The 22,888-nt window shown below is 35.7% G+C and overlaps 1 protein-coding gene across 4 annotated transcripts; it reads right to left on the bottom strand.

Annotated features, from left to right (window-relative positions):
• Window positions 1-9,798: 9,798 nt before the first annotated feature.
• On the bottom strand, window positions 9,799-14,955 carry LOC110636290 (pentatricopeptide repeat-containing protein At4g31850, chloroplastic). Of its 4 annotated transcripts, XM_058147299.1 has the most exons (3): window positions 14,769-14,955; window positions 11,304-14,606; window positions 9,799-10,451 (listed from the first exon to the last, which is right to left on the bottom strand). In XM_058147299.1, exons 2-3 carry the CDS (start codon window positions 14,587-14,589, stop codon window positions 10,369-10,371), a joined length of 3,369 nt encoding a protein of 1,122 aa, XP_058003282.1. In that variant the 5' UTR covers window positions 14,590-14,606; window positions 14,769-14,955; the 3' UTR covers window positions 9,799-10,368. The 4 variants fall into 4 exon arrangements, with proteins under 4 accessions (XP_058003282.1, XP_058003281.1, XP_021641631.2 ...); XM_058147298.1 differs by having other exon boundaries at window positions 11,304-14,955; XM_021785939.2 differs by having other exon boundaries at window positions 9,799-10,402; window positions 11,304-14,955.
• Between the last annotated feature and the right edge of the window lie 7,933 nt (window positions 14,956-22,888).

The raw sequence follows: 22,888 nt of genomic DNA, 5'->3' as shown, positions 1-22,888 counted from the left end.
CTATATAGCATAAGCTATGTCATTTTATGCTTTTGTTACTCCTTATATATATTAGGCTTCTTCTGTTCTCTCTCTTGAATGATCTTTCTCTCAATTTCCATATTTCCACTTCCTCTTTTGTAGTTCTCCTCACATTTTAATTTCCAAATCCCTCAGAGTCTCAGACCACACACCACAGCTCTTACCTCCATGATTCAATCCACTGGCTGCATGACCATGTGTCTCACCTCTGTCTCTCACGTCTCACCTTAGACTCTAGAGCATCGATGCATTGCACTATTCTATAGCACCGACAGTTGTCGCACAGAATATTGATGCTCACCTTGACACTGCCGGAGACACATGGCTTGTGATCTTCAAATGCATGCTGGTTTTGCACTTCATTGTTCAATCTCAGGCTTTGTTTTCCAGTTGATGTCATGCTGCTGTAGCTTCAACCTTCAAGGTCTCTCTTGTCTTTGAAATTTTGAGAATTTTTTTGCAATATTTTTCTTCAAATCTGTAATTGATTGAATTTATTACTGTGGGATACTGGAATTGATTGAATTTGTTCTAAGTTCAACAATGAGTGGATAAATGGGTGCTGGGAATTTGGGATTGGGAATAGGTGGTAAACAGCATCATTTAACTGAGAATGGTAGAGTTTGGCATTATACAAAGCCAACAATTTCAAACTGAACCGTTTTGTTGGTTCGGTTTAATTTTATTTCTCTCTCAATTAGGTTTAGTTAACATTATACATGAGTTCAGTTTTTCATCTTTTTAGTTTCACCGTTTACACACCCCCTATCACTAATACTTTTTGATGGAGGTGAATTAGTGTTGATTAGTTAGTACAATTAGAAGATTTCACATATGTAAAGGCATTATTTCATGTATTTTTATTTGTGCTTTGTTAAATTTTTACGGATTAATTTATTAATCTCTCTTTTTTTCTTTTTTTTTTTTTTTGGGTTCTAGTAGAAGATGAATCATGCTGCCTCTTTAGGCGGATTATTTAGGGTAGATTACACCTATGAAAACCTCACTTTGCACTAAAACTTCAGTTTGAATCATAAAAGTTATTGAACTTGTCATGTAATTGCAATCAAATTCAAATACATTCGACTATATTTCAACGAAGATATTTCCATTGCTGGATTTGCTGACTTGACTAATTTTTTACTCCATTTGATATAATTGTGGATCCTAAAAGCTTTGATATGTATTTCCCTCTTATATCCATAGTCTATTCTCTCTTCCTTTGTGAAATCCATTTGTTCCAACCAGGTGCTAATAGAACATTTTGGCAATGATGTGGTCTGCAGACCTGATTGCAAATATTTGAGATGTTCAATAATTTTTATGAGTGAAATTGAAGCATATTTACCATATTGAAACTAAGTGCAAAGTTCAGTAATAATGGGTGTGATTGACTTTGTGAGAGTGCACGAATTATGTAAAGTGCTGGATGCGTAGATGGCAGTATGTTTATTTGCCTATCTTTTATTAGCACATTAAATCGTTAGAATTAATGAATGGAATTCGTTAGAGGAACTCTTTGGCTTTAGAGTAGCTAAAGATTAAAGATCATACTAATGGTTGTTTGGTACGAGTGGTTCGATACTTTCATCCCTTGAGTAAAATTGAGTGTTCGATTCTTAGAGATGGAGATAAATACTAGTGTTAAATTGAAAAAAATATATTTAAAATAAGTCAAAAGTCATAAATATAATTATTTATGATTTATATATTTATTTTTAAACTATTTTTTGATCAAGTTAAAAATTATATTATTGCAATAATTGTTATAAATATCAACATTATCCTTATTTTAATAATTATAAATATATCTTTTTTGGTGATAAATTAAATTTCTTTTAAATATCTTTTAATTAAATAATTAAATTATTTAAAAATTAAATTTAATTAATTTTATAAAATAATTAATTAATTATTTTAAATTAACTTATAAATTAAAAAATACATTTTAAATCAAAAAACTAAAAATGAGTAATCAAATTAAACACACTCTAAATGATGATTTTCAAATTACTTCTAGCTAGGCAAAAATTCTTCTTCTGTTTATTTGTTGGGAAACAAGAAAAGAAATGAAAACAACACTAGAATTAGACTCTATTTTGGATTGTTCCTTAGTTTTTCTGTTTATTTGCCTCTTGAAGTTGAAAAAGAATACTAAATTCTATGCAATAATTTCAATTAGAAAAGTTGTATCATTCTTCCTTGAGAGTTTTGAGAATGTGAAAAGTTGTATCAATTCTGTGACCCCATGCATGAACATCTGAAATGTGATATTTGTAAGATTGAACATTTATGAGTAGCCCAACATTAATCTCAAAAGCTAGCTCAAGAAAAAAGGATTGTCCAAGTATTTATATTTAACACTCTTATTATATACCTGATTGGTGTGAGATAATAAATTTAGAAATTCGATAATGGTTAATTAATAACTTAGAAGTTCGGCATCCTGAAACATGATTATATTCATTAGTAGTTAGAGCATAATGCAAGATGTTAATAACTTTAGCATTCATACATATTTTCTTCCGATTAATGTTATCAAATTCATATTCAGTTTTATCAACTTAAGTATTTCCTTGTTAGTTTTCTTAGGAACATAAGGATCAATTTTTATAATGCGCCATGTTTTGATGTCAACTAGTTGAATAAAATTTCTTATTTTAATTATTTAAAAAAGAGTAATTAGAGACATCAAAAAGTTGTTGTCTAGTGATAGAATAACCTTCCACTAGCGGTGCAAGTATACTAATAGTGTTAGTAGATGAATCTACCATTTAGGAATCGCTTCAAGATATTAAAACTTAAGCAAGAGAGACAAGCTCTGATACTAATTTATAATCCCAAAAGTATTCCAATACAACTTAATACAAGAAGCTTTCTCAATAATCTCAACTGGATTCTAACAATTAATTAATTCAGGGCAACTCATAATAAGTATCAAAAGTGCACAAATCAACTTTAAATTTAATTTTAGTTTGATTTAATTCAGTTTTTATTAAATTTAAAATATAAAAAATTATAATTTTAACCTGAAATTAATCTAGATAATTTTAATTAATTTTAATTAAATTAATAAATTTCAATTTAATTTCAATTTCCATTCTTGATAAAATCTAGGCACTCGTGTGCGTCCATTGTCAATCTACACGCATTGTAATCCAAAAATTTCATCAAATGCTGAAAACCATCGGGGATGGCTTCACCACACCTTCCCCAGATCAAATTCCATAATCTTATCTCGTAACAGGTTCAATTTTAGTAAAATCTCCAAATGCCATAAAACAGAAATTGACATTATGGTTATTCAATATCCCCAATAATGGCAGATTAGGCTTACCAATAAAACTTACACCTGAGGTAAGGTGTTAATGGATTTTTTTTTTTTTAATTTAAATTCGGTATATTATGGGTTTAAAACACAAAATATATAATAAAATATACTCATTAAATATGTGGATCATATATATTCGTATTTTAAATTCACAGTGAACTAAGTCTAAATAAGAGTTTTCCCGCATTAATATAATTATTAAAAAAAAAAAAGTTAAATTTCACTTTCTATGTTCAATTTAATTATTTTTAATTTTTTATTTAAACTAATTTAAAAATTTTAATATAAATTTAATTTTAACCTAAAAATTAAAAAAATTTAATTTAAAATTTTTAATTTTTGAATTAAATTAAATTTTACTTTTGAATTAATTTGAACAAAAACTTAAAAATGAGATAAATTGAATATATGGGAGAAATTCAATAAGAATGACAATGGAGTGAATTAGGAGCAAGGATTCCCCCTCATCCCCGCCTCACTGAAGATCGGGGTCACGGCTGGGACTTACCCATCGGGGAGCAGCATAGGACGAGTTTTCTTAGGGTTTTTTTTTTTCTTTATTTTTTTATTTTTTTAATTTATTATTATATAATATAAATTTATTTATTAAAAATAAATTATAAGTTAAAAATATAAGTTTTAAATATAATTTTAATATTTTTAACAAATAATAAATTACTGGAGTAGATTTTAGAGATTGAGGCAAAGTTCCATCCCCACCCTACATAATTTCGAAGTCGGGACGAGATCGAAATTCAGAAACAATCATCATCTCTAAAATTTGACATTTAGAGGGCATTTGATAAGAGATTACCCTTATAACTTTCAACCTCATCTTGTTTTTAATACTTGAAAAAGACTAGATTAGCTCATTAATATTTATGGTTTTTATGGATTAAATGTTAAACTTGTGACTAGTTAATAATTACTGGTTGGCTATTTCCGGTCACATCCTCCCCACCGGCAGCTTCTTCCGGTCACAATCCTCCTTCAATATAGACCAGCACTTTTTAAATGCCATAATCTTCCCGCAATATCCTTTTTCTCGCATTCTTCTTTGAGAAAGAGAAACAGTCGCTTTCTAGAAAGAGAGAAAATGTGGGTTAATAACTTTACATTTTTGTCCACTATATATATATATATATATATATATATATATATATATATATATGAGAGAGAGAGAGAGAGAGAGAGAGAGAGAGAGAGAGAGAAGTGTTAATCCCGAAGATTGTCTTCTACTTGTATTTTTTAGTTCTGTTGAGAAGCTTCATTGTGGCCTTGGAAGCAGAGCAAAAAACTGTAGTGAGTTCATTTCTTGGTTTTCCTTTTAACTGTCTTTTGTTTCCTGTTGTTTCTGTGGTCTGCCACTAAGAAACAGCTAGTGAATTATACAATACTAAACCAAATGCATTTTGGCTTTTCTTGACCATTATGTGATCTGAGGAATGTAAGCCTTTTCTTTTGATGCTAGATCACATTAGATCTCGTCTTTCTCTGTTTGAGTGCAGTCTGAATGGTGCTTCTTCCCTTTTCTTTCCTCTCAGCTTGTGCTCAAGTTGTTTTTAAGCTTCAAATTCTGGTTTCAGGTGTATTTTTCAGGTTTCTTGACTTGAATGCTTGGATTTAGCTCACTATTGTTTTTAATTTCTGATTTCTTTTCATTCAGTAATGGCCATTTTTTGACAGATACGATTTATGAAGCTTGCTCTTGATAAGTAGGTGAAAATAAATGAATTGATGCTTTGGCATTTTATCAGAGTTCTAGTAAGGGTATTGACTGTTTATTTTCCTCCTTCACAACAGATTTGCATATTCATTTCATTCTATTTGTAAGAAGTCAGACAACTGAAGTATGAAAGAGACTGACAAGAGGAGAACTCTAAATAATGGCCAATCAAGCGCTCTGGCAAAACTGAAAAGAAAGACCGCAAACCTCATCAAACATTGAGTGAAAAGGAAACAAAATCTAAACCTTTGCATGCTAAATCAGAATGCAGTACTTTATTAAGTGATTCCAACTCGGTTTCAGAGCCCTCTGAAGTTTAGAATCTGGTTATACATTATGTGGATGATGTCAACAGGTTTGAGGAGGCACCTCAAGATCCAAAAGCCAATGCCATGATTGCAAAAGTCAGCAAGAATGAGATTTTAGATGACTGTTTGAGTGATTTAAGAAAAGAAACTAAGCAAGGGAAGGAAGAGGAATCAGACACTGAGACAATAAAAGATTCAGTATCATCTCAGGGGGATTCATTGACAGCTGATGATGAGAAAGTAGAAAGGGTTTCAAGAGTACCTAAAAGTTTTAGCAATAAGAATTCCATAGAAAGTTCTCGCGGATCAAGAGTAAGATCTGATAGTGGAACTAATAAATCTCAAACCCAAGCAGGAAATAGCAGTCCTAAGAAACTGCAAAAGCAAATAAAGCATCATCTGGAGTTACTAGCAAAAATTCTTGGGGTAGAAGTCCTAAAGATATGAAAGTTTCTACTAAACCTTCATCAGATTCTCCTTTTATACAAGCATAGTGCACCTACTGCTAACTAATTCTGTTATTCTAAACTACTTCCTTCCAAACTGACAACATTTCCCTCAAAACACTTCTTAAGTGACTCTTCTATTGCTTATTACTATTTCTCTTCTTTCTCCTATATAAGTAACAAACTCGCCAATCAAACCCTGAATCAAAATGAAAACCAACCAAATCTCTTGTTAAGAAAGGTGAAGAAGTTCAGAGGAAACCAACCCTCTAAAACCTTTCTTTCTGCCTTTCTAGGATATGAAGTACAAAATTGCAGTGATTCAAACTAATCTTGAGCCCCCAATCTCTAGCTGGTCAAACTGCCTCTCATGAGGGAGAACATGTAGAAGTGGCAATGGTGCCTCTCAGTCAGAATCACCACCCTTTTACAATTTTGTTAATGGAAACTAAGAATAAAAGAAACTGCTCAGAGGCTAAAGGTGATACAAATGAGATTTTATCTCAATAAGGCAATCTAATAGGAACTTCGTCGATGTTAATATTTCCTGAGATTCTCTTGTGGCATTGTACCTTTATGTGGTAGGATGGACTTCTAGAGGCAAATTTTGTCTCTAAAGAATGGAGATGATGCCTCTTGGATGTGCATTTGTGACATAAATGCCACCTCTAGTCGACACAAGGAGGAGGAGAGCTTCAAATCACACATTGATAATTTCCAGTGGTTTTTGAATGAGCAAGTGACCGTGTTTCACATGGTTAAATAAGCAATTTGGCTCTCAAGCAATGGTGGTTAATGTTGGGTGTAGGCAAATGTTTCCTAGGAATGAAGTTCTCAATGAAATAATGGTTGGATGAAATCATCAAACCATCATTTCTGTTGAGCTAAAGTGGCCAATATTGAATTCCGCCCCTATGGTGAGCGCCTTATGGTCCTTCATCATTGGGATGCGATCATGGCTTAGTTCATAGCTAATGCCTAATGGAATCACCTTTGTGTAGAAGGGTTAAATGAGACAGCTTATGAAGTTTTCATAATCTTCGCTTTTAGACAAATTTTTTTTTTTTTCTCAATTTTGTTAAAGATAAAAGGAAACTCAAGACTTGAACCTTTAATCTCTCTTGCATTTAGAAGATAAATCATGTTGTTTTATAAAATATTGCAACTTGCAAGACCTATTTCAAACCTGAAGCAAAGTTTAGTTTAGATCATGGGTTTTGAAAAATAAGGGTAATCATCACACTTGATCACTCAATTTTATAAGTGTTTTTATAAAAGTCACTAAACTTTAATTTCTTTCTAAAACTCACTGAACTTCAATATGATTTCATAAAAGTCATTATAACCAGAACTTTAAGTTAACCTGCTGACATTTCAACTATTTTACAAATAAAATTACCTACCTAGTGATTGTTGGTGGAGAAAAAATGAAAGAGAGGAGTTTGAAAGCAATGGAGGCATAGCTAGATGCGTTTTATGCATCATATTTTCTTTTTTCTTTTTTTTAAAATAAAATAAAATAATTTTCTTTGTAAGATAGTTGATAGGTTAGCAGATTAACCTGCAAATCTTTACTTTTCGATCACAAAACCTTTTATGAAATCAAATTGAAGTTTAATTAGTTTAACGAAAGAAATTAAAATTCAATAACTTTTATGAAAACACTCGTAAAGTTAAGTGACCGTATGTGATATTTACCTGAAAAATAAATAACTTCTGCTTTCAAATTTTACTTATTGCCGCAGCTTACAAGTTCTTTGATAATCTAAAGGAAATCAAGTTCAAACTTGTTTCTGCTTACAATTAAGAGCATGTTATCTTCTGCTGCATGGCTAAGAGCTGCAGATAGGTTTACATTTCAAAATTATGAAATGCAATAATTTTTTAAGTTTAAATTTTAAATCATCCTTGTCCCTCTAACCATTAGCTAAAGGCATAATCACCCCAACTAATCAGCAGCTTAACACAGCAAAGAATGCATAGTTCTCAATACAAACTGCAAAATGAACTCCAATTAGTTGATAAACAATTCAATTACCACCATCAATTATGTCAAAAAAAAATTCAACTGATTTGGACTAAACTTCTATAGCATACTTGAAAAAGATAGCACATTAGCAAAAACTCGCCTTGTAGGCTCTAATCTAGCCTTTAACGTACTTATCCTACACACCTTCAAGAGAAAGAAGTAACAAGGGAAAAACCTTCAAGAGAATGAAGGAAACAACAATAAGGTTGCCACCAATCCTAGACTAGATCTTCAGCAATGATCAAAACTAGCAAACGGCTTACTCATCCTATATGTACCTAGGCCTAGAGGTGGCCACCGTTCAGGAACCGCCAGTTACGGTTCCTGAACTACCGGTTCAGGTTCAATGAAATCATGAACTTGAACCAAATTGTCATGGGACGATTTGGAAGACGGTTCTTGAACCGCCGATTCCGGTTCGAGCTCCGATTTAAAATGGTTTAGAGGACGGTTTGAAAAATGATAATTCAAGACGGTTTGAAAGTGGTTTAGGGGCAATTTAAGAGCAACTTAAAGGAAAAAATTAGAGGAAAATTTTATTAATTTAGAATTTAAGTTATATTTGTAAAAATATTTTAATTTTTCTTATAAATCTTTCAATCAAAATAAAATAAGAATAAAAATAACTTATTTTTAAGAAAAATTTAATAAGCAAAGACTTGAACTTATTAAAAAACTAGAGATAAAATTAATTTAAAAAAAATAGAAAAAGGTGCATGAACTTAATTTTGCCTATGTATCCCTTTAAGATCTAGAGGAATCAAAATTTTCAGTTATAAGTTGAGAGAAGGGAGATTGAGGTGATTTGATCATGTGAAGCATAGACATAGGAAAGCTCCAATTAGACAAGTAGAGCATATTGGGTTGATGATAGAATGAAAATAATAGGTAAACCTAAACTGACTTGAAGGAGAATAGTACAACATGACCTAGAAGCATTATACATTTCCGAGGATTTAACCCAAAATCGTTTAGAGTGGAGAAAGAGAATCCATATAGCCAACCCTAATAAATTTTTGGGATAAAAACTTAGTTGAATTGAGTATTATTTGCCATTTTTTAAAAAATTATATGATAATTGATAATTAAAAAAATATTAAAGAAAAAAAATCAAAATAGAGGGTATTAAAAATTTTATTGAAGATATAAAATAATAACAGAGATTAGAGATTGTATTAAAAATTTCAGTGAGTATAAAAGTAATAAAGTAGGGAAATTGTGAAAGTACTGAAAATTAAAAAGAGTGTACAAAATAATTATTTAGAAAATTTGAGAGAAATTGAAAGAGTAATAAGAATTAAAGAGTGTGTAGAGAATAATTGTGTAGAGAATTAATGATATATATATATATATATATATATATATATATATATATATATATATATATATATATATATATATGAATTAGGAGTAGAGTGAAGTATTTATTGAATTTTTTTGTATTTAAATCACCAGTTTGGTACGGTTCGGAATCGTCGGTTCAATTCAGTTCGGAACCGCCGATTCACGGTTTCTAAAAATTATGAACCTGAACCAAACCGTAGAAGGACGGTTTCGGTCCAGTTTGAAGTTGGTTCCAGTTTTGACCGATTTCGATCCGGTTTTGATCGGTTCAGTTCCGGTTCGAAACCGGACCGTGGCCACCCGCCTTTAGAGAAGAGAAAAGCAACCAGTAAACAATCAAAAAAATTAAGAGCCCACTGCTAATAATTGAAGTTCAAAACTCTATCTTGAAATCATGGGCCCAGAAGGAGTGTACATTAACAGACTGGCTTCTACACTGAATTGGGCTTGGTTTAGTTTGACAACAATTATAAGCGTTAGTAATTATACTCTGATACCACTTGTTTGCTAAATCAAAATATATAGATGGATAGATGGAAGGGAAAGAGAGGAATAATATAGATAAAATAGAAAGATCATAAACATTCACTTCATTTCCATAACCTTTCACTTCATCTTCATTACCTTTCCACTCCCCTTCCACTCCCTTTCCATACATAAAGCAATAGTTTAGGTACATATATATATAGAGCCTATATCGCATCTATGTCCTATAATAAATATCTTGCACACAACCCTAGATACATGAATCATTATCTAATCATCTTAATTTATGTACTAAACCTTCCATTTCCCTAGGTTTATGAATCTAACTTATCTCAATTATTAATTATAGTAATCTTCTAAAAAAATCTTAAATTTCCCAACAATAAGCCCTTCATATTTTTATGCAGTGCCAATTTGGGACTTGCACACCTCAAGTCATATTTCAACACTCCCTTTTAAATGCAATTGGGTTTAGGCTCAGGCTCACATGCCCAAATGTCAGTTGCCATTGTATGGGGTAGCCCATTTACTTGGGTTTGGCTCCTCTAGACTTTGTCCTCCTTAGCATCTAGCTCTCCTTGATTAGCTCGTGGGTCCCACTGAGTTTGGCTCATTTTAGCTCAACTCACAAGTCTGGTTCCTTTAGGCTCAATCCACTATGTTTTCAGGCCTTGAATCTACAGCCGTTGGACTTCACTGGACTTCATTGCTCTGATACCATGTTGAAATAGATGAGAAGAGCAGAAAGAAGCTTGATTAGCTGATGGGGATTAGATATTGTTAACGTTAGAACATGTATGGAAATACAATCAATTAATCCTACAATAAATCATTCCCATAATCAATGCTTAATTCTAGTGCTAAAACACTTCTACCATTTTATGCTACTAGCTCATTATACGATTTTAATTCAAGAAAGGCATTATGACTATACTATTTTCAGTCCAATTACTGAATCCAAGTAATGAATAAGTTCAAATACATGGCTCCAATAGCTATTAAAAAATATACTGCAAGCTACAATATTAGAAATTATATAAACTAAGATAGGGGAAAAAAATCAGGAATAAACAAATTTACAAACAGAAGAAAAAATAAAAGAAAAAGAATTGAAGTAAATCTCAAATGATAAGATGGAATAAGAAAACTGTACAGAAGGCTAGGCATAAAGTAAAGAAAAGATGCGCACCACAAAGAAAAGTAGCAGGAAGGAACAGAAAGCACATATCGTCAACAGGGAAACAATGACCAATAGCAAAGTGTTTTAAACAGAAAAAAATGCATGAAGTATCTTAAAATGTTTATATAATTTAGTTCAGTAAAGGCTAGCCTCTGCATTAGACAATTTAAACACGTTTTCTTTATGGCCAAAACCAAGATAGTTACAATTTGAGAAATGATACATTACAACTATCAAACACCACCTATACCATTCTGCATTTTATCAGCAAAGAGTTGGAATTGACACTAGGATTCAATCTTCAAAATTAATGGTAAAAGGAAAGCAATACCTAGCAAATACCAAGCAGGGGGATCCGCATATTATTTTAATTAGTGGCTAGCTCAGTTTCCCCTAAGCGTCAGGATTGATTAGGAAGCTGAGCAAATGTACCCGTGTTAGGACTGCAACCCCCAATCCTCATCCTCTTGTAGACTGAATAGGCAAGATCAAAGTTTCCTGACATGCTGTATCCACGAATAAGAGCATTGTAGGTGAACACATTCGGTTCAAGACCTATATATTGTAGCTCTCCGTACAGCTTTCCTGCTTGCTCTACCATTCCAACGATCCCAAGATTCAGTATTAAGGAATTATAAGTGTAAAGATCAGGCTTGATACCTCTCTTCTGCATTTCACCAAAAAGAAAGAGAGCCTCTTCCATTCTATGTGATCTTCCAAGCCCATCAATAATGAGGTTATAAGCAATTGAATCAAGATCTAGCCCAGTCTGCTTTAGTTGCTCAAAGTAATGTAGAGCATCATCTACCCTCCCCACCATACATAGGCAACCGACAAGACTAGTGTAAGACTTTAAGTCTGGTCTTATTCCTTCTCTAACCATCCTTTTAAACAATTCACAAGCAGTATCCACTTCACCAGTTTTCCCATATCCATTTATAAGGATATTGTAGATAGCACTATTAGGCCTGCATCCATAGTCTTCCATTTCCTCAAACAACTCTTTTGCTTTCTCCAGTCTACCTGACTTAAGAAGTCCATCTAAAAGAGGACCATAGGTACAAGGAGTGGGAGAGAAATCATCACTTACAAGATCATAGTATAAATCCAACGCCTTGTCCAAGCAATTAGATTTCACAAGATTGGCAATTACTATATTGTGAGTTATGGTGTTGGGCTTGCATCCATTACAAAGCATCTCTTCATACAATTCAAAAAGGTCATTGATCTTCCCAGACTTCCCATGAGTATCAAGTAACAAGTTGTAGGTGAAAACATCGGGAGCACAACCAGCATTCTTCATCCCCATGAATAGATTCCAAGCCATTTCAGCACTCTGGAGTTCAAGAAACCCATCAATCAAACAGTTGTATGCTTCACGTGTTGGGTTAACTCCCAGTTCCTTAGTAAACTTCACAAATACGCTATGTGCAACAGTGGCTTTGCTATGCTTACACAAAACCTTAATTATAGGCATCAACACAGAGTCATCCTGGCAAATCCTATTGCATACCAATCTTTCACCAAATAAAATGGCTTTTTCTGTTCCAGCTTGAGTCAAAATTCCACCCATTAGATCTTCCCAAAACGGCCTGTTTATGTTAAATCCAACCCGATGAACAAATTCATCGACAATCTTGAAAGCTTCATCTATCAACCCATTCTTTACAACACCAGGAAGAAGGGTGCATAAAGTTACGCAATCAGGGGTAAGCAGTTTCTTCATCTGATGGAAGAGCCAGATTGCAACAATAACTTGCTTTTCTTTAATGAACCCATGAATGACAGTGTTGAAAGTCAGAACATCAGGTGTACAATTCATTGTTGTCATTTTATAAAGCATCTTCAAAGCCAACTCAACCTCATCATTCTTGCAAAGGCAATCCAGGAGCGTATTAAAAGTTACAGTGTTTGGAGGACACCCATTCAGAGTCATACTTTCAAATAATTCAATGGCTCTTTGGACTTGGCCCTCTTTCCCTAATCCAGCTATTAATGTGTTGTAAGTCACAACTGTAGGAGCAAGCTTCATGTCCTTCAATCTGCAAAACATTTGCCATGCCTCATCCATTCGGCTAGCCTTGTAAAGAGTGTTGATCAAAGAATTAATTACAATTACATCAGGTTCACACTGACATTTTGACATATCGGATAGTAACTTAATGGCTTCATCCACTTTCCCAGCCTTGCTATAGCACTTCATCATCATGTTATAGGTCACCGAATCTGGAGCAAGCCCATTATTTTTAAGACCATTAAAAATAGCCTTCGCTTCTCCAAGTCTACCCATTTCAGCAAGACTATATAAAGATGCATTGCAAGCAACAATATTAGGAGCAATTCCCCTAGTTCTCATCATTTCAAAGGTCTCAAGAGCTTTGTCAGTGAGGCCAGACTTTCCATAGTAGTCAATGAAAAGGATGTAAGTATAAGCAGTAGGCTCAACACCCAGAGATTCCATGTTATTGAAAAGGTCTACAGCATCATCCAACTTACTTGTCCTCAAAAGTCCACAAATCAATGTATTGTAAGTATGAAGGTTTGGCAACACCCCTTGCTTTCTCATGACATCCAACAGATCATATGCTTCATCAATATTCCCAACTTTGCATAATGCATTAACAAGTATAGTAAAAGCAACCACATCAGGGACATAACCATCGGCTTCCATTTCACTCCAAAATTCTTTCACAGTATCCAAGTCACCTGAATCACTGAACTTGTCCAACAGGGTAATATAGGTTACCCTATCAGGTTTGTGATTGCTAGCTTTCATCTTTACAAACAATTCCATTGCATTGTTGAGTTTTCCTGCACTACAAAGAGCATCAATGAGAACTGTATAAGTAATGACATCAGGACCACATCCATCATCTTCCATTCTATTCAGTATCCTATATGCCTCGTCAATTTCCCCAGCTCTCCCAAGTACTCTAATGCATATGGTGTATGTGTAGATATTTGGCGTCAACCCCAAACTCTCCATCTCTTCCAACAATCCCATAACGGTTTTGATATCCCTTCTCTTCCCTGTTGCTACCATTAGGGCAGAGTAAGTCTTGAGACTAGGCTTAAGACCTTCTGAGACCATTCTTCTATATACCTCCAAAGCCTCCCTACAAAACCCAGACTGAAGTAGCAAATGGATCAACCCATTATATGAATAAGCATTCAACAAAAACCCAGCTTCCCTCATCCTTTCAAGTGCCAATGGAGCTTGCCTAAGCCCCCCTCTAATATAAAGCCCCTTGAACAGAGTCAAATAAGTGTTCAGATCCCTCCTTATAATTTGCTTTTGCATCAACTGAAACACAATAGCCATATCCTCCACCCTCTTATGAATCCTCAAAATTTCAAGCATGTGATTACATGTTTCAGTGGTGTGAACAACAAAGGGCAACTCAGCAACTGTTTTAAAGTATGCAAAAGCATCACTTGGGTCCAAAATCGAGTTAAGAACGGCTATAACATCCTCAGATGATAAGGCATGTTTTGGCTTCCTCTTCACTACCAACAACTCACGATCACTTTTCATTGCAACCCCACAAAAACCCACTTTCTTTTTCCTGGGTTTCTTCCAATTGCCAATAGAACAAAAAGTCAAGAATTTCAAATTTCCATCTTTCCTACCTCCGAATGACGCGTTATTATCAACTAAAGCAGGTAACCAATAATCTTGAGTGAAAGCATAGTTGTAATTGACAGGGCTACAACACATGCTAGGAGAGCAAATAACTAAAACAGCCATTAAAGGTTTATCAGGAGCTGAAGGACAAGCATAACAAAAGATCCTCAAGAAATCAGAGAGGGGTTGTTCTTTTGCATAATAATTGGTTTTTTAATTTCCAATGAGAAAATAAACAAGCTTAAAGGTGAACAAATGGGGCTTACACACACCTAAACATTTTCCTCATCGAGCAATTGCGCAGGTCGAAGAAGGTATTGGCAATGGCGATTGACACTGAGCCGATTCCAGGACTGATTCTGGTAGAAGTTAGCTAGATAAGAGTGTGGTTCTGTGGTGTGGATGACTCTGGACCATGGATGAAAACGGTAACGGAAAATGCCCTCGCTTAGATTGTTTAATCAACGCTAAAATAGATATTTTCCAAAAAAAAAAAATCAGAATAAAATAGAATAATGATGACCAGAAGTGGTAACTTCGATGGTTTGAATTGTGTTTGTTTTGAAAAATTAAAAAAATTCGAATAAATTAAATTAAATTAAAAAAAAAAATCCACTTAAAAAAATTATAAAGAAAATCAAATAAATTGAATTAAATTAAATCAATTCAGTTTCATTTGATTCAATTTAATTTCTCAAATTAGACTTTATCTTGATTTTTTTAAGTTTATTTATTCATTTAAAATTTAATTTTAATTATAAATTTAGGATCTGTTTAGTTTAACTCTTAGATATAACTGATAACTGTTAGCTAATAATCGATAATTATTAGCTAATAATAGTTAATTTATGTTAAGTGTTTAGTAAAATTATATTTAGCCGTTATTGTTGATATATAAATTAACTTAAGCACATATATTATATAATTTATTTTATTATTGAAATAAATATAAAATTATAAATTTATTATATTATTTATTTTATTATTAAATTAAATATATAATTAATAATTTAATATATTATATCATTATTATATTATTAAAATAAATATATAATTATTAATTTAATATATTACATTATTTATTTTATTATTGAAATAAATATATAATTGTTGCTTTATTATATTATATTATATTACTTATGTAACACCCCAAAATTTTAAATTTTATTATTTTATGAGTATTATTGATATTTTAATTTTAATTAAAATTTGAGAAATTATTTGAGATTTTTCGGATTTTAAAAATTGGGTTTGATTTTCCGAAAATATAAACTTTGATGATTTTTAAAAATTAATTTAAAGACCACGTGGCAAAACTAAAAATATATTTGGAGTCTACGAATTTTTCTGAGTTTTCTAGAATTTTTTCGGAATTTTTGGACCTCGTTTTCGGTCCCGAGGCAGAGTAAAAATTTAAAATTTTGTATCCTGAATCGAACCGACCGAATCGAACCGGACCGGATCTGACCGATCGAATCGGACCTGCCTTTTCTTTTTCTTCTTCCCTTCCCCGCGCGCGTCCGACCTTCTCCCCTTCTCTCTCTCTCTTTTCTCTCTCCTCCCTCCCCCCCTTGCCGCGCCGCCACCTCCCCTGCCTCCCCACCTCGCCGGCGCGCCACCTCAGCCCTCCCCCACGGTCAGCGGCCGCCTGGAACGCCGGAAAACGGCTCCAGAAATGACGCGCAGCGCGCGCGCAACTCCTCAACTTCCCGGCCAAAATCCCGGCCCATTTTGAATTTTGGGCTAGATTTCTCACAAACCGTAAACCCCACGAGAAAACCGAGAGTACCAGAGAGCTCCACTCGTCCAGAGCGCTTCGCGGAGACATAAATTTTGAATTTTTTGGACACAGTTTTTCGGTGGGTCCCACGGAACTTCGCAGTGTTTTTTCGAGCATTAAATGAGCTTAGAAAATTCTGAAAATTTTATGTACTAACCCCCGTGTTGTGGGCTTCGTGTAGGTATCCTCAATTCCCGAAAATTCGGCGATTGACCAGTGCAGTGAATTTACGGCATGCACCGTTACCGGAAAAGTCTCCGAATTGGACTGAGGTTTTGGCTACCCCCCCCCCCCATTGTCAGACGTCCCAAGCGCATCCCCGGAGTCGGAATCGGCAAAGGTAAACTCGAACCTTGCTTTTTCGTAATTTTCTAGTGCTTAAATAGGATTAAAAATCCATAAAATATTCGTGATAGCTCAGAAAATTATGATTCTTTTTGCAATAGCTTAGTAATATTGCTAAGGACCGCGGGGCAAAGTTTTAGAATTTTTAGAGCTTATTTGGGCAGTTTTTGCAAAAATGATCAATTATAAGGACTAAATTGAAATTTTACATATTGTGATGGATGACCGATTTGATGGGCCCAGGAGGGGCTGTGTGATGTGATTGAGTTGTGGATATATGGATTGTGAATATAGAAGTGTGTTTTGAGCCATTTTGCAGGTTGGGTAGGTCCTAGGTATAGGGGAGACTCTGCCGGATTTTTGGCACGACTTAGGACGTAATTGGTCTTTTCATGATTTGTATTGAGTCAATTGTGTTAAATAATTGTAATGTAATTGTCGTGAGCCGATGACCTTCTTCCTCATGACCGCCCAAATGAACGTTGTCAAGTCTGTGAGTAAAATATTAATTTTAATTATAATTTCGATATTATTATATGTTCAAGCATGCCCATGCATCACTTATATGCATATATTTATGTAGTTAAACTCTAGGCACGATTTATGTTGCATTCATAACTGTTAACGTGCCATGGATGTTGCTGTGGTAATTTGGAGCAGTGTGCGTGCGTTGGCGTGCGTGTTATGTGGTGTGGACTATGGACAGGACGGGTAGTCACGGCTTGAGTTCTTCGCTGGGACCCGATCCTTCGGGGGTAGTCACGGCTTGAGTTCTTCGCTGGGACCCGATCCTTCGGGGGTAGTCACGGCTTGAGTTCTTCGCTGGGACCCCGATTTGGTTTATTAAGCGAAAGTCCGGCTTGAGTTCTTCGCTGGCACCAGGTTGGATTTAAGAGAGCTGTATAGGGGATCAGCTCCCATATATTATGATTGATATTACAGGGTGTGTGAGTGCTCCAAATTACCTTTTTGCTGTTATGATGTGAAAATATTGTTGATGTTGCATTTCACTCCACAGGTTGTATTAGTTTTAGATAGTTATAGAGATTATGGTTAAAATTGATATTTTACTCTCTGAGTCGAACGCTCATGTAACACCCCAAAATTTTAAATTTTATGAGCATTTTGGTACTTTAATTTTATTTAAATTTTAGGAATTTTTTTGAGATTTTTCGGATTTTAAAAATCGGGTTCGATTTTTCCGAAAATATAAACTTTGATGAATTTTAAAAATTTATTTAAAGACCACGTGGCAAAACTAAAAATATATTTGGAGTCTACGTATTTTTCTGAGTTTTCTGGAATTTTTTCGGAATTTTTGGACCTCGTTTTCGGTCCCGAGGAGGAGTAAAAATTCAAAATTCTGTATTTCGAATCGAACCGGCAGAATCGAACCTGACCGGATCGGACCGGTCGAATCGGACCGGTCTTCTTCTCTTTCTCTTCCTCCCGCGCGCGACGTTCCCTCTCCCTTTTCTCTCTCTTTTCTCTCTCCTCCCCTCCCACGCCGCCGCCTCCCTTGCGTCCCCACCTCATGTGCGCCTCCCGGTATCGGTAGGCCGTGCGCCGCTAAATCGCCGGAAAGCGCGAAACGCCTCCCCTGTGGCGTTTGGCTTCTCCGCCAAAATTCGGTCGATCCGGCCACCAATTGGACCGGTCTTATGTCTAAAATCATCTACTCGAGAGCTTTCCATAGACACCAAGAACGCCAAATCCATCCAATGGTTTGTCCAATTTTTGCTCGGAAGTTTTTAGCCCATTTCGACTTTTGGGCTAAATTTCTCGAAACCGTGAATCCACGAAAACCGAGGCTACCAGACGCTCCACTCGTCGAGAGCTTCGCGACATAAATTTGAATTTTTCGACACTGGTTTTCGGTGGGTCCCACGGAACTTCGCAGTGTTTTTTCGAGCATTAAATGAGCTTAGAAAATTCTGAAAAATTTATGTACTAACCCCCGTGTTATGGGCTTCGTGTAGGTATCCTCAATTCGCGGAAATTCGACAGTTGACCGGGTCTGTGAATTTCCGGCCAGACAGACCCGTTACCGGAAAAGTCTCCGAATTGGACCGAGGTTTTGGCTACCCCCCATTGTCAGACGTCCCGAGTGCGTTCCCGAAGTCAGAATCGGCAAAGGTAAACCCGAACATTGCTTTTTCGTAATTTTCTAGTGTTTAAATAGGATTAAAAATCCATAAAATATTCGTGGTAGCTTAGAAAATTATGATTCTTTTTGCAATAGCTTAGTAATATTGCTAACGACCGCGGGGCAAAGTTTTATAATTTTTAGAGCTTGTTTGGGCAGTTTTTGCAAAAATGATCAATAATAAGGACTAAATTGAAATTTTGCGTATTGTGATGGATGACTGATTTGATGGGCCCAGGAGGGGCTGTGTGATATGATTGAACTGTGGATATATGGATTGTGAATATAGAAGTGTGTTTTGAGCCATTTTGCAGGTTGGGTAGGTCCTAGGTATAGGGGAGACTCTGCCGGATTTTCGGCACGACTTAGGACGTATTGGTCTTTTTCTTTGTTTGTATTGAGTCAAATTTATTAAATGATTGTAATAAAATTATCAGGTGAGTCGGGACAGCCTTCTTCCTCCGCCCAGCCGCCTCAGTGACCATCGTCAAGTCTGTGAGTAGAATATTAATTTTAATTGTAATTTCGATATTATTATATGTTCAAGCATGCCCATGCATCACTTATATGCATATATTTATGTAGTTAAACTCTAGGCACGATTTATGTTGCATTCATAACTGTTGATGTGCCATGGATGTTGTAGTGGTAATTTGGAGCAGTGTGCGTGCGTTGGCGTCGTGTGATGTGGTGTGGACTATGGATAGGGCGGGGTAGTCACGCTTGAGTAATTATTGGGACCCGATCCTTCGAGGGTAGTCACGGCTTGAGTAATTATTTGGGACCCTCGATTTGGTTATTAAGTGGAAGTCCGAAAGTGAGTAATTACGGCACCAGGTTGGATTTAAGAGAGCTGTATAGGAGATTAGCTCCCATATGTTATGATTGATACTACAGGGTGTGTGAGTGCTCCAAATTACCTTTTTGATGTTATGATGTGAAAATGTTGTTGATGTTGCATTTCACTCTCAGTGCATTAGTTTTAGATAGTTATAGGGATTATGGTTAAAATTGATATTTTACTCTCGAGTCGAACGCTCACTCCTGTTCAAAAATTTTTACAGCCACGGAGGATATTTTTTGAGGTTAACCTGCTTTCTCCCTCGCAGGTCAATTATTACTGTTTGTATAAACTTGTTAAATCTTAGAATTTCCACATGTGTTAGAAATGTTTATTTGATTTGGGTCTGTAAACTAAATTATTATTTTGGGACCTGTAAACTTAATATGCTATGCATGTTTGATGGATTGGATGAGGGAGCTGAGCTCCCATTTATTTTTATGTTGATGAGTATGTGGAGGGTGAGCTGAGCTCCCCAAATGACTATATATTGTGTTTACAGGTTGGGTGAGTCAAAAACTCCCCGTTGGAAAGTCCATTTTATGGCCGGACTCTGTCCGTTTGTTTTCTTGAAATTGGGCCCAAATGGGCCTTAGAATTGGGTTAATGAACAGTTAGGCTTACTATGGGCCTCGGGGGCTTTAGGCTGGCCCAGGTCCTAGTGCCGGTCCGGCCCATAGGTTGGGTCCTGACAGCTCACTCCTGTTCAATATTTTTTTTCAGGCTACAGGAGGATTTTATTGTGGTTAACCTGCTTTTCTTCTTCGCAGGTTGTTTATCAATATTTGTGTAATTTTATTTACTCCTAGAATTTCCGCACGTGTTAGAAATGTTTAAATGATTCGGGTCTGTAATATAAATTGTTATATGGACCTGTAAAATTTTTATATGCCTATTTGATGGATTGGATGAGGGAGCTGAGCTCCCATTTATCTTTATGTTGATATGAGTATGTGGAGGGTGAGCTGAGCTCCCCAATTGATGATATATTTTGTTTACAGGTCGGGTGAGTCAAAAACTCCCCATTGAAAGGTCCATTTTATGGCCGGACTTTGTCCGGTTGTTTTCTTGAAATTGAGCCCAAATGGGCCTTAGAGTTGGGATAATGAACAGTTAGGCTTACTACGGGCCTCGGGGGCTTTAGGCTGGCCCAGGTCCTAGTACCGGTCCGGCCCATAGGTTGGGTCGTGACAAATGTGGTATCAGAGCTTAGGCTCCAGATTCATAGGGAACAATTGTCTAAAGTGTTGGGAAGAGTCTATTAGGGGTCACATGCGGAAAATAGGGTTCACATTCGTCTTGCATTATCATCTTTGCTTCTAGTTTCTGCTCCATATATTGTGTATAAATATGAGTCTATAGAGCTGTGTAATGTGCAGTTTTGAATTTTGTGGGCTAAGGCTGCTTAATTTCAGGAAAATGCGTAGAAGCAGGAGAGCTGCCACTGCACCAGAACCAGATGTGCCTGACGAGGTGTCGGCACAGGATGAGGCGCCTGCCCCAAGGAGGCGGGGTAGGAGGCCTAGAGCTGCTCAAGTAGAAGAGCACGCCACCACGATCTGAGATCGATCTTTTATGGCACAGGGTCCCATGGACCCAATGGTAGCTACTCTAGCTGGGTTGCAGAGAACCATCGATATGATGGCGTAGTATATGGTCCACCCTCCACAGCAGCAGCAATCCACCGCACCAAGAGGAGAACCTTACAAACAGATCATAAATTTCAAGAAGTTAGTGCCTAGTACTTATGATGTGTCAGACGATGCATATCGGTTTTTGGATTCCTGCAGACAGGAAGGAACAGAATTGCAGTTGACTGATAGAAGACTCATAGAGTGTATGCAGCATGTCATGGGGCCTATGCCTAAACAATGGATGAATGACTACATATTACATCGGATGGAGGGTTTGTCGTGGACTCAGTTTGTGGAACTGTTCATCAATCGGTTTGTGCCAGAAAGCTTCAGAGATCAGAAGCAATGGGCCTTTGAGGCCTTAAGACAGAATAGTAGGTCTGTAGATGAATATGCTACAGAATTTCTGGAATTGAGCAGATATGCCCCTACAGCAGTAGCTACAGAAACTATGAAGGTGAAGAGATTCCTAAAGGGGCTGGATAGGAGGTATGCAAACCTGGCCATGATGTCTGATCAGTCGTTTGATGTAGTAGTTGATCGAGCCAGACAGATAGAGATTAGCTATGCTGTGGATGATAGCGGAAGAGTAAAGAAAAACAGAGCAGAGGGTTCTTCAGGTGTTCCCCATATGGGTACTTCGGATAGTGGTGGCCAGAGTAATTACAGAGAAAAAAGTAGGAACAAGAAGAGTGGTGTTAGACACAAACCTCAAGGATTCAGACCAGGGTATGGATCGGCGGTGAATCCTGATTCGGGATCTGAGTTACGGGTGCAGTTCAGGATCCTCCTTGGCACCTTGTGCACAGTGTGGAAGAGGACATTCAGGACCTTGTTTAATGGGTTCAGGAGTATGCTTCAGGTGTGGCCAACCAGGTCACTTTGCTAGGGAATGCCCCGTGTTCAGCGTGTCATACCTTACCCCTTTGTAAGGCATAACATGATCCCGTAGAATACCTAATGAACTACCGCACTTCGCCTACCGATAACTCATTAAGTACCCTACAAGGGATTTTAAAACAATTTTCTTATTTTTGATAAGTGGTGAGCATTTTCTAATAAGTATTTAAAACATTTAGTTAATATTAAAACTAGTTAATATTTTTGGCCTATTTTATTTTTACGCAAATTTTATAAAAATTTTGATAGAGTTTCCTCTGTATTTTGAGAAACCAGTTCTTCAAATACCTGAAACAAAAGCACTTCCAAAAGTTTTTCTCAACCACTACTTCAGTTTCACAATCAAACTCAATCAATTTCTCAAGATTCACAAGTTCAATAATTCTCAAAATACTGTCAATCAATATCATTCATATTTCATTAAAAACAAAACAATTTGTACACAACCTTACAAATTTATATCAAAAGAAACACAAACTAAACTTTATTACAAACTTCATACAAATTTGTGTACAAGCTGCTCAAGACCCATTTTTACATGTCCATACATTTATGTGCAATATATACATCAAAAGAAGTATTTACAGTTAGGGTATAAATTATACAGAAGGCTTCAAGTGATGACTTCACACACCTCAGCATCTCAGTCTGCTGCTCCTCTAGTCTCTGTATCTGAGACAGCAATAAAAGCTATCGCTGAGTACTAGGACTCAGTGGTGCACAATATACTAAAATAATCTTTATGC

Source organism: Hevea brasiliensis, chromosome 5, assembly GCF_030052815.1.
Source record: "Hevea brasiliensis isolate MT/VB/25A 57/8 chromosome 5, ASM3005281v1, whole genome shotgun sequence".
In the NCBI taxonomy this organism is placed as follows: Eukaryota; Viridiplantae; Streptophyta; class Magnoliopsida; order Malpighiales; family Euphorbiaceae; genus Hevea; species Hevea brasiliensis.
The sequence above is the reverse complement of the archived record's forward strand: the minus strand, read 5'-3'. Positions and strand labels throughout refer to the sequence as shown.

What these genes read in the sequence shown, in the direction of transcription:
- LOC110636290 (XM_058147298.1), bottom strand. Translation starts at nt 14,619, where the DNA reads ATGGCTGTTTTAGTTATTTGCTCTCCTAGCATGTGTTGTAGCCCTGTC. An exon ending in GGGTTGCAGTCCTAACACGG is followed by an intron (nt 10,452 to 11,303) that starts GTACATTTGCTC and finishes AATCCCCATCAG; the next exon opens with CTAATCAAGCTTCTTTCTGC.